At 35.9% G+C, this 16,393-nt stretch overlaps 1 protein-coding gene across 2 annotated transcripts in view; it reads left to right on the top strand.

The window, feature by feature from the left end:
- The window catches only part of LOC128700744 (vam6/Vps39-like protein), a 61,057-nt gene that overhangs the window by 18,584 nt on the left and 26,080 nt on the right, over positions 1-16,393 (top strand). The window contains exons 1-11 of one of the 2 annotated variants that reach the window (XM_053794140.1): positions 2,620-2,792; positions 4,465-4,638; positions 5,055-5,155; positions 5,445-5,648; positions 6,718-6,898; positions 8,564-8,693; positions 12,128-12,251; positions 13,044-13,173; positions 13,330-13,472; positions 13,666-13,815; positions 15,765-15,993. In XM_053794140.1, coding sequence (XP_053650115.1) covers positions 2,720-2,792; positions 4,465-4,638; positions 5,055-5,155; positions 5,445-5,648; positions 6,718-6,898; positions 8,564-8,693; positions 12,128-12,251; positions 13,044-13,173; positions 13,330-13,472; positions 13,666-13,815; positions 15,765-15,993 — 1,639 coding nt within the window. In that variant the 5' untranslated portion in view covers positions 2,620-2,719. Of the gene's footprint in view, positions 1-2,619; positions 2,793-4,464; positions 4,639-5,054; positions 5,156-5,444; positions 5,649-6,717; positions 6,899-8,563; positions 8,694-12,127; positions 12,252-13,043; positions 13,174-13,329; positions 13,473-13,665; positions 13,816-15,764; positions 15,994-16,393 lie in introns of those variants that run through there. The other variant, XM_053794141.2, reaches the window with a different exon arrangement.

Below are 16,393 nucleotides of genomic sequence, written 5' to 3'. Positions count from 1 at the left end.
ACTAAAAGGGGCCCCGCCGATCTGAATAGCCAAGGACCCGGAGACTTCTTAATCCGGCCCTGACCATGCTACCCTGGAAAGACGGACGGCACATTACATGGGACTACACCTATGCGTCCACATTGACTGGCACCTCTAATACTCTGAAGCTGATGGGGTAAAGGTGGCACCAGTTTCAGGGAGACCCAGATCAATAAATACAGAGGCCTGGAACCATGCTATAACTTCGTCCCATTAAATGAACATTAAATAGGGAGGATAAGCTTACAATAATAAGTAAGTTTATTCAGGTATACACAAATACAGTCACATAGATTATCATACATAGCAGCATATGTGCAGAGAACCTAGGATAACCCAAAGTAGGTACGCCAATGTTAACTATACAAGAATCACTGTTTTTGGGGGTTATCCTAGGTAATTTACACTATGTATGATAATCGTACTTATGTGTACCTGTGCCTAAATAAACTAACTGGTTCATGCTAGGACTGGCCTTGACATAATCAATCCATTCCACTCCTTTATTCCTATATAATAAAGCGTTTGAGACCTGACCTCCAGCAGGCACTACAAAATTGTGTTCACTTGCCCTGGTAGGGCAGCGCTGTATGACCCTGGGTTTAGACTTAGTTTTGATTATAGTAATAAATTAATAATACCCCATTAGCACCCTGGTTGTGGTTGTTCACTCGTCAATAATTGCCAGTAAATTTATAAACATGATTTAACTTAGCTGATTTACTGTCTTTAATACTCGGCATGTTCAGTTGTTGTGGGCTCAGTGATGACATGCATATTGTTCTTGCTAATGTATCATTTTTAAATGTATTTTGTTTTCAGATTAAGATATAATAACTTGTATAGTGAACCCGAGTAAAAACTGACTTGAAGATGGATAGATGATTAATTTTAATCGGCATTTTAACAGGAAATTGCTCGAAGTCTCAGTAATCCATTTCATATAATAAGCGTCGATTTTTAACAATGTTCTGACTGTTTCAGGTTTTTGAGTAATTATTAATTTTGGAACTTCAATTAGCTGATCTTTATAATGAAAGTTCCATCACATGACGTTAGATCAGCTGTACACAACAGTCACTGGGAGGGACTCTTGCTGTGGTAGCCTTAGTGTGGATTTCTGGCTCTGTCCATCGCCTGTCTCGCTCTGCCCGCTGCCTGTCAAAATTTCCCCATGTTCTGCCCCCGGCAGGTTAAATTTCACTACATGACCGCCGCTGCTGCCAGTTGCTCGGGGCGCCATGTATCAACTTGTAGGCCAGAGTAGAGCTTGTTGTTAGTGACTCAGCAGCACCATATCACCCTGGTTGTTTATAATAATAATAATAATAATAGTTTATTAAGACATGATACATAGTAGTTGGGTGTACAAATGCTCCTGTATGCAGAACATTAGGGGCAGGCTTAAAATTAACTTAATATTAATGGAATAATTACAGTAAACAGTTTACAATATCAAGTACAATTGAGTATTTAAACAATGAATTCGAACATTTCAATTTGGAATCATTATAGTTTTACAATTTTGTAACATTACAATGAATAATATAACAAAATTATCAATTTACTATATGTAGTCGTACAGTTTATTAATCAGATCTAATCAAATCAAATCATTGATCTGTAGTGCACTAACAGTTTATATGATCATTAGATGAGTTACAGTGTATTCCAGAGAATGGATTATTATATTAGGTAATGCTATAATAACATAGTTTGACAAGGTTTCTCTAATTATACAACTGGGTTATACATTTATGAAATAGTATAAATTATTCAATATTTGCATTAGGTTAGATTTAAGAATTTATTGATCTTTTGAGTATTTATTTATGGTGGTCCTAAGATTAGAGGAGTAACACTGTGAATAATATTTTTGAGGCAGTAGAAAGTTATTTGTTAACTATGTAGGTAAAGTTAAATTAAATACTGTGTATTTAGTTTTGGGTGAGTAGATAGTTTTTTTTTTTTAGAAAAGTCTTGAATTGATATACAGACAATATTTCTTTGGTAAGCACTGGTTTTGATTATAATAGTAATAATAATAATGGTGACTCAGATGGGGGTTGTGTGTTTAATAATAATAATAATCTTTATTTCTACATGTAGTTATTATAATAATAATTTCAACAAGTAGTTATTGTAATAATAATTTCTAATAATTATTCTAATAATTTTAAAGTAATTATAATAATTTTAGTAGTTATTATAATAATAATTTCTACAAGTAGTTATTATAATAATTTCTTTAGTTATTATAATAATTTCTTTAGTTATAATAATAATTTTAGAAGCAGTTATAATAATAATTTTAAAAGTAGTTATTATAATAATTGTAGTAGTAGTTATTATAATAATAATAATTTATTTCAGCATGATACTTAATAAGATATTTAGATATTACAAGGCCCACAGTGAAAATAACTCACTTTGACCTTTTTCTGGGTTATCCTGATGGTTAATTGACACACATGTTACTATGTATGATAATTTGTGTAACTGTATTTGTGTACCTGTATCTAAATAAATTATTTGTATATTTAATTCCGATGTCCGAGAAAAAGGGTTCAATAAGTTAGGAGCTTTAATGTCCCTTAACACAACCAACAACAATAACAAAGTCTCAGAGATAGGCGTAGCTGTCGCCCCCATTTTTTTTTTATTGTTATTATGAAGTGATTTTCGAGTTGTAGAAAGCATGCATGATGCCTACGAGGCCATTCCTATCTTGGAGAAGCTGCCGCTGCAGATTGAAGCAGTCACGGCCTATGGTAAGTCACCCACAGCACCAGACATATGACTGGCGCCCCTGACTCATAGTCTTGTGCTTCCTTACCACAGACGATAAATTTTTCTCATATTTTGTCTAGATTTGTATTTTATTACCCCTCAAGGAAGGTTCCTTGGCGCTGGTGTGGGGCTCTTGATCTAGGGAATTGGATCTGTGCTATAGTTCCTTGAATTAAGCCTGAATACCTTCCATATTCCCCCCACAGGAGCTGTATAATCCTACGGGTTTAGTGCTTCCCCTTGATTATAACAATAATGTATTTTATTACAGGGTTGTATGACTCTTAAGGGTTTAGCACTTCTTTATGATTTTGATAATGATGTATTTTATTAGTAATCCAGTTGTTTGTGTAAATGTAAGCATTCGGTCTGTTTTTGAAATTCAGACTTTTTTTTCACTTGTGGTGAAAGATATATTGTGAATGTCTACGTAAGTAATGTAGGAGTATCATAAAATATGAGTGGGCGTGGTTGGGTGAGTTGGACCCACCTAAAATGAGCCAGTAGGCCTACTGCAGTGTTTCTCCATTTTCATGTTCTTAAATGTTGCCTTTGTACATCTGTAATGTCTACAGTATATCCCCTCAAAGAAAATACTTGGATTCCAGTGAGTGGTTCTTGTTTCCAGGAAGTGGATAAATCCACTTTCATTGGATTGACTTTCACTACCTCCTGTTCCTGACGTGCTGTATGAAAATTGTGGGTTTTGCTCTCCCCAGATTGTAATAATACTTTATGAATAAATGTTATATATTTTGATATACCTACAATTTTTAATAGTGTACATTATTCCATGGTCCCACTTTGGCATAATTTCATGAGGGGAATTGTCTGAAATTGCCTTGGTTTTGCAAAAAAATATCTGTTTTGGAAATTATTTATTGACTTAATCAAACCATACCATGGACAGGGATAGAACCCTCCATCAGAGAGTCATAAAACTCCAGACATGCACACTATTGTGTCATTACAATTTCATGAGCCAGTTATTTATTGACTTATCAGCCATAATAACATGATATTAATAAAAAAAATGACAAGACCCAGCAGCAGTGGGTTGCTGGTCGCAGCCACACCGCCAACACACACCCAGACTACCTCATTATTTTTCATCATTTAACCAAAACTAGAATAATAAACGTTATTGGAGGAAGTGATGAAAGACAGTGGGTGGTTGTATGTGGGTCAGTGATGAATGGGATGAGCCATGTACTGCATAAGTAAGAAGGGTGAGATGTCAAGAACAACCTGCCAAACCTGGACCAGTGGGCCTATTGGCCCTACTAAGGCAGGTCCTCCTCAATATCCAACCTTTCTTGCTTATACAGTACATGTATATATACATGGCCCATCCCATTTATTTCTGACAAGGGATCTTGTCACTCTTCCTGTCCTGGATTTCTTTTTTAAGTACTATATTTTTGGCTTTGTCTATTATTATTGAAAAAGCCACCATTGGTCCAGCATCTTCAATAAATGTCTTGATTTTGCATATGACTTATTCTTACAATCTTAATATTATTGTCTGTACCTGTGCCAATGCATTAAAATCTGTCATTACATTGAGGATTTTGGCTGCCCATTTGTTTACAGATGATGTTCATAATTATAGATTAGTGGATTTTTTTGTGTACAGTACATTATACTTTTCAGATGGCAATCTGGTGGTGGGAACGAGGCAGGGTCATCTTCTCATGTATACAGTTACACCTGGTACCACTCGACGTTGGGATGTTGCACTTCTCTGCTCTAATAAAAACTTCTCTCGCAAACCAATTGTTCAAGTGGCTGTAATACCTGAGCATCAGATTATTGTCTCCTTATCAGGTATGGTACATTAATATGCATGATTATGTAGCCATTACTTTAGTATTAGCTGGTACTGTACTTAACTACTTAAAGAAGTTCAGCACTTTGCTGGAAGGTATATGAATGTTAATGATACTATTTTTATATACTTCTGGCATGACAGCTATTGAATAAATAAAGGTGAGCAGGTTTTCTTTCTTGGGTTACTCTACTTTGGTGGGAGAAAGAGCTTGTGTGTTAAACAAATTATTTTAATTATTTGGCTTGAGGTCCTAAGCCAAATAATGTGTATGGTAATTGGCTGAAAAGTCATAGACCTTAGATGTTAACTTTATTCCATGAATGTGCTTGTAACTCCCTCATATATTTTATATTGAATTAATCTTCTGCAGTACTTTTTTGACTAAGGCATTGTTGTTTTCTCTGTATTACAGATAATGTAGTAAGCGTTCATGATCTGACTGTCTTCAATCTACCTCTTCTCTGTATTTTGACTCAAACCAAGGGTGCAACTGCCTTTGATCTTGATATTAAGGTAAATTAATATTTTACTGAGTTCTGCTACTGTGTATACAATAATCTATCTTATCCATATTCCTTAGACATACCTTATGATTGTAGTGTTAACCATCATTAACTATAAGTTATGATCATGCTTATATATCTTTGCTTCAGTACACCTGTGTACTATTTGGACAATGTATTGGTATTGTTAACAGTACCTCACTTGTTTCACATTTGAAATATGCTCGGTTGTCTTCTGGTGTTCATCGTTTTTGAGTGATGTTTTTTGCTCATGACAATTTTTAACTTTTGATTTACAGCACCATGTGTCATTGACTGGCGATGCAGTAGTAATGGTACGTTTGGTTGTGGCTGTGAGACGTAAGCTTCAGCTTTTTTATTGGAAATCAAGAAAATTTCACCAACTTCGTGAGGATCTTGTATTACCTGACGTGCCTCGAGCTTTAACGTGGTGCATGGAGGCAATTGCTGTTGCATTCAAGCATGAATATTGGCTTGTCAAGGTTAGGATATTTATGGTAGTCTATATATCTAGGTACAATATATCCCACCAAGCATATGTACTTTATGTGTATCGTCCACCATATTTGCATCTCTTGCTTTACATTATTATTGCCTTTTACTTTTTTTTACCCATTACCCTGCATATACAGGTATAGTCATTATTTATACAGTATATTTATCATCAACCTTTCCTTTTGCTCTTTCTTCTTTATATACATTGCTTTTGATATTACCCAAATTTCAGAATCTTCGACTTCAGTGCTGGCAATCTTTTGACTGTTTTGCCTTACAAGTCTTGTGTTCCAATTCATCTGCATTATAGATCAGTTTTCATTACTAGATCAACTTTCACAGGTCAACAGCTCTTTGTTTTGGTCTTTTTTAAGATAACAAGTACCTCACTTTCTTTGCCTTCTATGTCTTATCCTGTGAACTTCTAAACACATAACAAAAGGAGACTTTTATAAGTACAGCAGTTCACTTATATGAACTGTAGGTGAGATGTATGCTAAAAGAAAATCTTTTGTCGCATGTGTCTTTTTTAACCACATGTTGGCTCAGTCATACATCAACCAGAATATTTTATATCAATGTAAATCCCCTTAAATCTTAGTAAACCTTCAAAGAGTAAAGAATCCTGAGGAGCTCATGTTGTAATTGCCAGAGAAATGGAATGCTAAAGTTTGACTAAAGAAATGAAAAACTGATAGTAATAGCTGATAAGAAGAGTTCAGTAGATTCGTAGGAAAAGGGACAAATATTCATGAATTGTTACAAAAGCTTAACCATGATTTACACAGGTCATTGGAAGCTAATAGTGTTGCTTATTTATTTTCATCATAGAAACAATTATTCATACACCAGGAAAAAAATTAAAAAGGGAAAATAAAAGTATGCATGATTTGTTTTTCATATGGAAACAATATGAAGTTAGGATTGTGATGTGGAAGTTTTTCTGTTTTATAGATTGTCAAATTTATAAATAAAGATGTGAAGTTGATTAGAATAAAAGTAAGAAAAACTCAGAAGGATAAAATTATGAAATTGATTATAATTTGCTTATTGTAGCTAACAGGCGAGCAGAAAGAGCTATTTGCTACTGGTCGCAGCCAAGAACCACTGATAACACGAATGGTAGATGGAGAACAGCTAGCCTTGGCCCATGACAAAGAAACCATTTTTGTTGATGCTGATGGGAATGCCACCTGCAGCTACACTTTAAAATGGGTTGAACAACCTCTCTGCTTGGGTGAGTCACCTTATATATTTGTTTGCATTTAATGTTTGTACCAGAGTACAGTAGCTGCACCCTGGGGAAAGGGTGGGGATGTTGCAGTTCGGTTATTTAAATTGTATGATGTCTGTGCTCTACTGGCCAACTGGTGGCAGTTGGCTAGTGTGCTAAAAAGAAAAAAAAAAAAGGAAGATTTTATTTTTTTGATGGCATTCTTATATTTATGTATACTGTACTGTGGTTGATTTTATATGTAGATTTCTTTTGACCGGTGAAAATAAGCAATGGTTCATTTAGGAAGGTGAAGCAGACACTGGCTTATGACTTGAAGGCACAAGAAATTATCTGGTGTGGGTTGTCGAACATCATGTATGCTGCATCAGTATATTGTGTGGACCAGAGTTTGGTGTCAGGAAACATAAATGCAGTGTTTATTCTTCACATAACTCCATATAACATCTGACGATGTTGAGTGAAAGCGACGAAAAGAATCCTAGGTACTGTTTCGATGATCAGTAAATGAAGGCACTCAGCTTGTTGCTCCTTACTTAAAAGCATTTTCAATCTTATATACATGTATTAGAGTAATAAAGCTTTAATTTTTAAGTAGCCTAGGCAATAAGGAAGCTTAAGTAGAAATAGTAAGCAAGTACAGATTAAAATATTCTCTACTCTCTGTGGCACTGTACTTGTCTTTATTTGGGGCTATTCAACAAATTTTTTCTATATAGGACTCGGCCATTGCAGTGATTTTCCTTCAGGCATATTTTTGTTTGACTTATTTACTGTGGTAGTCATCTTAAAAATCATACTTTGTGCACCATTGTAAATTAATCGTCCTACAAATTCATGAGCCTCCCTATGTGTTAATTTCTATTATGCAATATTTTTATTGAAGGACAGCCAATAAAATTATTTTATTTTACAACATTTTTTTGACTTTGGCTTTCACACCTAAATCTTTTTTATTCTGATAAATATTTCATACGAATTCCATAAATATCCTGATTAGAGTAATATATTATAAAGATATGGTAGGTATGTAGGTAAATTTATTCTTTGAGATTTGCATAGTGTCTAATAAAGGATAAAATGAAAATGGGAGAAAGAATTTGCATATGAAATGCTTTAAATTTTATTGAAAAAAGCAATGGTAAATGTAACTTTTCTTAAGGAATTCTTGAAGGTGTCACAGCAGCTCTTGGATACCTAATGTTTAAAGTATGATTAGCTGTTACACTTTTGCTATTTTATCTAGAAGAAAACTTCTATCCTAATAAAAATACATTATATATAGTATGGTGGTATGTTGGTTTAAAATGCATAGCATTCAAAATAAATTTTGCCTTGTGTTATACGGCACTAGAGAAATTTGTCTGTATGAATTAATGACAGTGTGACTGACAATTTTCCCTTTATATTTTTATAATAAGTGTCATTGTTTTGATTTTCCTGTGTGAACTTTATTTTTTTTAACTAAGTTTGCACAAGAATAAGATGGAAAATTACTCTTAGGATATACTGTAGATTATAAAATTAGTTTATAAGTACATATTGTATTATGAAGGAATATATCATATATAGTGCACTGCCAACATGGTTTTTACTCATTATATTGTAATAAATGATCATGAAAAGTTACTGTGAGATGTCTAATAATTTCTTGTTTATTCTTTTCAGCCTATGACAAGCCATACTTAATAGCTATCTTGTCGAAGACGATAGAAATTAAGACTACAGAACCTCAGATTACTGTACAAGTTCTCAACTTAGACAAGCCTAAACTTCTTGCAGTGGGACAGTCTTCAAAGTGAGGAAGGCTTATTTAATGCAACTTTGTGTGCACTTTTTCCTGAAATCTTTCTTGCTAGGGAAGTAGGTATTTGTGATAGTGTGAGTGACTGTGAAAGTGTTTCTTTTTCATGTCCCCCTGCCTTGGTGGGAGATGATCATTGTGTTAAAAGAAAATTGTGAATCTTTCATAACTACCTGTTTGTAGCTACAGGAGTAGAGCTAAGCTTGTGGTATTCCATAATCAGTATTTAATCTATCTTAAGTTTGTTTTATTTCTCACTTCCATACAGTATTGTTTCTTAGCAGGAGCAGCACCATGGGGGGTGAAAGCCCCTCTCAGATATTTCATCAGCATAAATGCCTCCTTAAATAAAACTACTAACAGTGGTGGGCACAGCTAAGAGAAAAGTTAGCTTCACTAATCGCTAATCCACTAACTAAAAAATTTGCTCTGCTAACCCTAAACCACTGCAAAAATTAGCAGAAGCTAATGCTAAATGCTAACCACTAACTTATTCACATGAATTCAGATTCAGTTTAGTTTTTTGGTCTTTTACTTTTACTTTTAAGACTTTTAGAACAGACTTGGAGAGCTTCCTAATAAGATATGGAATGCCAAGGTCATATGATGATCAAGTGCCACTAGTGCAAAAATAGCGATTGTTTAATTTTGTGATGTACTGCGAGCGACTGACAAGGACACCCTTGTCACTGTACTGAAGCCATAGCACCTGAACAGATTGAGTTAGCTTATTTGATTGTTTTCTTCATTAGTTCTAGTTACTCATTGTATTTGTTCATATTATTCTGTTTCTGTTCATGTTTGCATTTAACTTAATTTAGATTTTGAACCCAATAAACTACAAACAAGTACAGTGGACCCCCGCATAACGATTACCTCCGAATGCGACCAATTATGTAAGTGTATTTATGGAAGTGCGTTTGTACGTGTATGTTTGGGGGTCTGAAATGGACTAATCTACTTCACAATATTTCTTATGGGAACAAATTCAGTCAGTACTGGCACCTGAACATACTTCTGGAGTGAAAAAATATCGTTAACCGGGGGTCCACTGTACAGTGGACCCCCCGCATAACGATCACCTCCGAATGCGACCAATTATGTAAGTGTATTTATGTAAGTGCGTTTGTACGTGTATGTTTGGGGTTCTGAAATGGACTAATCTACTTCACAATATTCCTTATGGGAACAAATTCGGTCAGTACTGGCACCTGAACATACTTCTGGAGTGAAAAAATATCGTTAACCGGGGGTCCACTGTAGTTGAAAATCATGCTTAAAGTTGAAACCTTAAGGCCAGTTTATCGCTGCACCAGCGATACAGCTGTACAGGTGCACACAAATAGTTAAATGAACAAATGAAATCAAACATCAGTTTAAATCCAACATACACTTTATTTACTGCACAAGATGCATAGTATGGGTATCATGCCAAGATCAGATGATGGCAGGGCTGATTACAGTGGATCCTTGACCAACGATGGCATCATCTAACGTTAAATCTGACTAGCGATACATTTTAACGCAAAAATTTTGCCTCGACTAGCGCTAAAAAACTCGACCAACACGATTCGTTCCATCTGAGACGCGTCCACTTGTGGCCAGTGTTTACAAGCCAGCCAGCCACCGCGGTCCCATCCAAACATACAATCGGAACATTTCATATTATCACAGCGTTTTTAGTGATTGCACCTGCCTCTTTGGGAGACGGCCGACTGGTTGAAAAAAAAAAAACTGCAAAATAAGTCACCATTGGCCCCAAGAAAGCTTCTAGTGCCAATCCTACAGCAAAAAGGGTGAGAATTACTATGGATATGAAGAAAGAGATCATTGCTAAGTATGAAAGTGGAGTGCGTGTCTCCGAGCTGGCCAGGTTGTACACAAACCCCAATCAACCATCGCTACTATTGTGGCCAAGAAAATGGCAATAAAGGAAGCTGTTCTTGCCAAAGGTGCAACTATGTTTTCGAAACTGAGATCGCAAGTGATAGAAGATGTTGAGAGACTGTTATTGGTGTAGATAAACGAAAAACAGATAGCAGGAGAAAGCATCTCTCAAGCGATCATATGTGAAAAGGCTAGGAAGTTGCATGAGGATTTAATTAGAAAAATGCCTGCAACTAGTGATGTGAGTGAATTTAAGGCCAGCAAAGGTTGGTTTGAGAGATTTAAGAATCGTAGTGGCATGCATAGTGTGATAAGGCATGGTGAGGCTGCCAGTTTGGACCAAAAAGCAGCTGAAAAATACGTGCAGGAATTCAAGGAGTACATAGACAGTGAAGAATTGAAACCTGAACAAGTGTTTAATTGTGACACTGACAATGTTGTGAAACACTTTAGGAATGTCATAAAGGAATGGGAGGTACAGGCCTCTATGGACAAATATGTTGTGCGACATAGGTCCAGTGACTCAAGCTGGTCCTAGTGGCATTAAAAGAAGAAGGGAAGTAACCCCAGAAAAGGACTTGACACCTCAAGTCCTAATGGAAGGGGATTCCCCTTCTAAACACTAACACCATCCACAGTCTCCCCTCCTCCCATCCCATCAATCATCACCAGATCTTCAATAAAGGTAAGTGTCATGTAATTGTACTTGTCTTCTTCAGTTTGTGTGTATTAAAATTAATATTTCATGTGGTAAAAATTTTTTTTTTCAATACTTTTGGGTGTCTTGCACGGATTAATTTGATTTCCATTATTTCTTACGGGGAAAATTAACTCGACTAACGATAATTTCAATTAACGATGAACTCTCAGGAACGGATTAATATCGTTGGTCGAGGGTCCACTGTACTCTGGCTGGGCCTTCTCCATCACTCTGGTGTGATGCTGGTTGCCCTTCATGAGCTGCTCCAGCTAGTGGCACTGCCACAAGAAGATTGCCTGTGCTTTCCGACTACCAACATATGATATTTTTTTAGTGGACTCAAAGTTAGCAGAACTTTATTTAGCAGAAGCTAATTGGTCTGCTAACGGTTTCCGAGGTTAGCGGAAATGCTAATCTGCTAAACAAAAAGTTAGTTCTGCTAGTTAGCGGATTAGTGGAACTGTGCCCACTACTGAACACTAATAATAGTGTTGCTGGTTTAAGACAAGTCCCCTAGCCCTCCTCTTCCAGTCAGATTGCCACCTCTAAGCCCCTCCTATATAAAACTTCTGGAGCTGCCCTATTTTTTGTCATAGGCAAATTGCCACTATTTCATAACTAGACAACTTACTAAGTTCTTCACTGTATGGTTCAAAAGTAAGGCTGTTCAGTCTTTGTTTCAGTCTTGTGGATTCTGTTTAAAATCAAAATATTGTACAGGTATCAGGATCCTTTTGTAATATACAATAGATGAGACTGTTAATCGGTGAGATACGGCTGGTTTATTGAAAGAAAACTATTAATACTTGTGAGGTAATTATTTCCAAACTTCTCTTTTCAGAGGAAAAAGTCAAGTTTACGTTGCGTCATCATCTCATGTGTGGTGTTTACATGCAATCCCCATCAATCAACAGATCCCACAACTTCTAGTTGAGAAACAGTTTGGACTGGCCTTAAATCTTGTTGTATGTCAGATATTTATTTTATTCAAAATAAGTAACATTTTCATAGTACATTAAATACTTATGTGCATTAGTATACTGGAAGTTTGTCATTCAAACATTTATATGGGTTTAAAATTTGAAAAGTTGAGGAAAGATGAGCATCAACTGTCAGGAATGTTTGTGACCAAACCATGTTTGAACTACTGATCATTATTAATATTGCTTACTGTGTTATATAATAACGGTTCACAAAACTGACAAGCAGATGAATAAGACACATGTGCAACACTTATGTTTCTTTATTGTGAAGATGTTACATCAACCAGCAGCTTTATAAATCCAGTGCAGAGAATAATACTGAAGATGGTGGGAAACATGAAGTAACAGTTTCAGGTGATCAGTCCCTAAGCTTTGACGAATCTGAGGGACTGATCACCTGAAACTGTGGAAAATATGAAGATTTTTAGACAACACTTTTTCAAGGTAGAGAGACTGATCACCTCCAACTACTACTTCATGTCTTCCACCATCTCTGTTATTATTCTCTGTTCTTGAGTAACAGTCACTGGTTGTCGGAATGTTTCCACTGTAAAAATACCCATGTCTTAACCATCTAATTCTAATATGCACAGTAGATGTAGAATCATTAATGTTTACTATATATACAAGTGACAGTAGTGAAGAAGACATTTGCAAGACGAGCCTCACTCTGTGTAGAGCAAAATGTTACCCAGTAGAAGCTTGTTCTGCAACATGTGTCTTTTCATCACCTTTATCTTTGGATTAATGATGTTCAGTAGTATTATGTTTCAGGATGTGTGGGATGAAGCAGAGGATGCAAAATCTCAGATGCAAAAACATATCCAGCATTTACAAGCTATTCATCTCTTCTGTAGTAAAAACTACCCTGAAGCAATGAAACTGTTTTTTGCTCTTAACACAGGTCTGATAAAGTATTTTGCCCATGTGCACTGAACAAAAACTAAGACTAGACAGTTAAATTAATATACTGTAATCAATAGTATGGTTAAGTTCATTGCTATTTAATATTCTCTGTATTCTTGTATATTATCTCTGATGTAGGATGTCACATCTTCAGATCTCCCATTTGTCATTGGCATGTATCCGGACATGGTTCCTGAGGAGTACCGAAGCCGGCTTCGGTATCCATATCCCATTCCAACACTAAGTGGTACAGACTTAGAGCAGGCACTCCAAGCTCTTGTGCATTTTCTGTTGGAGGTCAGTAGTTGATTTTGTGATTGTCAAAATGCAAATATTGTTGGACCTTCAAATGTGATATGGTATTCAGTCTTATGATTTAAAGAATTTTATGTAACTTAAAAAGCAAGTTTAATCATAAATGAGAAATTTAGGGGTTCAAGCTGTAAGAAAATAAAATTATGTTATAAATAATTTTAGGTATACATTACAGGTGCGTCACAAGCTGTCAAACACTGACTGTGAAGCAAATGTGGAGGATAGTTCAGATAACAAGTTTTCTTCCACAGGAGCAGCAAGCTTAAAGTCTCGCAATGAGAAGCTCCAGATCATTGACACAACACTCTTGAAATGTTATGTGCAGGTAAGATTAAAATTAGAGGACGAGTATTCACATGATTACTGTATCGGTTTTGCATTTTTCACAAACATATTCATATAGATGTAGCTGATAAATACAAGCAGCAGTTGGATACTATTTAAAATGGCATTTTGCCTGTGGAGCAGTCTTTATCAAATTACATTATGCTACCTGGTAGTAGCACAATTTATAGGCAGAATAGAGAAACATAGGTATAACACAAGAAATTCAGCAAAGATTAGAGAAGCACTGCAGTAGGTCTGCTGCCTCACACTTAGTTAATCTTGACTCATGCTGGCATTTTAGGTGGTGCAAGTAGTAGTAGTAGTAGTAGTGGTGGTGGTGGTGGTAATAGCTGGTAGTTCTCAGTGGTATAACTGGTTTAATATCTATATAGCTAAATGTGATAATGTGTGATTATGTGTGAGTGAGGTGAAAGTGTTCAATGATGATGAAAGTATTTTCTTTTTGGGGATTTTCTTTCTTTTTGGGTCACCCTGCCTCGGTGGGAGACGGCCGACTTGTTGAAAAAAAAAAAATAGCTAAATGTCTGCCAATCGGACACTGCCGTTCTTCTGTGTGATTATGTTTTATGTCATGATGAGAGCAGTTTCATAGCATTTCCTCTTGTACTTTTCTCCTTTTGTTTTGTTTGAGTTTTGAATAAAATACTCATTAGATGGTTGTATGAATTCTTATGCTGGACATACATTGCATAATATCCACACCACGCATTGCTTTTACACATGATAACTCCACTGCCTCTAGCTTCCTTCTTGCTGCAGCATTCAAAACCCATATCCTCACATCCATATAAAAGTGTTATTTCGATTATACCCTGGTACATTCCATTTCTGCCTCTATAGATAAACTTTCTTTCTGCAGATGCTTCAGCACACCACCTGCCTTTTTTTTTCCTCGTCTGTTCTGTTGTTCACTTCATCTTTCATAATCCCATCAGGTTCTCTCCCAAATATATAAATACATCCACTTCCTCTATACTCCCTCCATCTAATCTGACATTCGATCTATCACTGCCTAGACTTATCGCCTTGCTCTTATCTACATTTATGTAATTTCCTTCTGTTATATACCTTCCAGAATTAGCTTGCCAATCATTACATTTTTGTCTTCAGAATCCCTCAAAAGAACTGTCATCATCAAAGAACAACTGTGATAACTCCTACTTTGTATCACATCACATTGGCTGTCTCCCACTGAGGCAGGGTGACCTGAAAAAGAAAGAAACACTGTCACCATCATTCATATATAATTACTGTCTTTGCAGAGGCACTGAGATGTCACTCCAAACAGTTAAGATGTCACTCAGTTCAGATGTCACTCCAAACAGCAAATATCCCAAACCATACCATATATCATTACATATTTGTGTAGTTACTGATTCCTTCTGACAAATCATTGACAATATATTAAAAACATTGGGGCAAGAACTATTTTGAGCACATTCTGTGGAGCATCAACAGCCCCTTGCATAACCAACACTATTCTGTGGAGCATCAACAGTCCCTTGCATAACAAACAACATTCTGTGGAGCATCAACAGCTCCTTGCATAACAAACAGCATTCTGTGGAGCATCAACAGCCCCTTGCATAACAAACAACATTCTGTGGAGCATCAACAGCCCCTTGCATAACAAACAACATTCTGTGGAGCATCAACAGCCCCTTGCATAACAAACAACAGGGTAGACAAGGATATGCTCTTTGTCAGAGATGCAAGAAAAATGAGAGGACATAGTTGGAAATTACACACCCAGATCAGTGCCAGGAATATCAGGTAGCATTTCTTCAACTTAAGATTGGTAAAATAAGTGGATTGAGCTCTTTGTCTCTTCCCTTCCTTCTTCAAGTTCAGATAAATATTGTATAATGTAAATAATGATTGAATACATAACTGTAAGCCAAGTTTATGCTCTCTCTTTCTTTGCAGACTAATGACAGTCTTGTACAGCCCCTTCTTCGAATGCGAGATAGCCGCGTTAGTGTAGTTGAAGGAGAACGTGTTCTACGGCATGCCCATAAGTATCCTGAGTTGGTTCTTCTACTTCAAACTCGTTTACTTCATCAGCGGGCTCTCCAGCTCTTGATCCGCCATGCTAAGAGATCGGACTCTCCTTTGTTTGGTCACCACCACACTGTGACTTACCTGCAGCAACTTGGTACTGTTAAATTGACACTACTCAAGTTCCTCTTGTCTCACATGAAAAGTTCAACTGCTCTGACTTACAAATGTGTTATGTTTGTATTTCTTTGCTTAGAAATGCATTATATTTTTGAGTTTTAACTTAAATGTGTTCCAGTCCTTTTTTTTTTAATTAAAAGACAGTTATTTGTATAGGAAACAATACATAAGCACAAAAAAAATTGGTTTAATTGCAATTTTCTGGTGTTAAAATTTTTATTGGCTTCTAATTTCCACATTGTAAGTGTCAGTATGTATAACTTGGGATGTTTGTAAGTTTGGGGCCTCCTGTAGATTGTATATGTTTGTTGTATAGTATGCAGTGTTGTTTAAAATTTTACTTTCACAAATTATATTTATAATACATAAAATTTCTT

This window comes from Cherax quadricarinatus, chromosome 56, assembly GCF_038502225.1.
Source record: "Cherax quadricarinatus isolate ZL_2023a chromosome 56, ASM3850222v1, whole genome shotgun sequence".
Classification (NCBI taxonomy): domain Eukaryota; kingdom Metazoa; phylum Arthropoda; class Malacostraca; order Decapoda; family Parastacidae; genus Cherax; species Cherax quadricarinatus.
The sequence above is the reverse complement of the archived record's forward strand: the minus strand, read 5'-3'. Positions and strand labels throughout refer to the sequence as shown.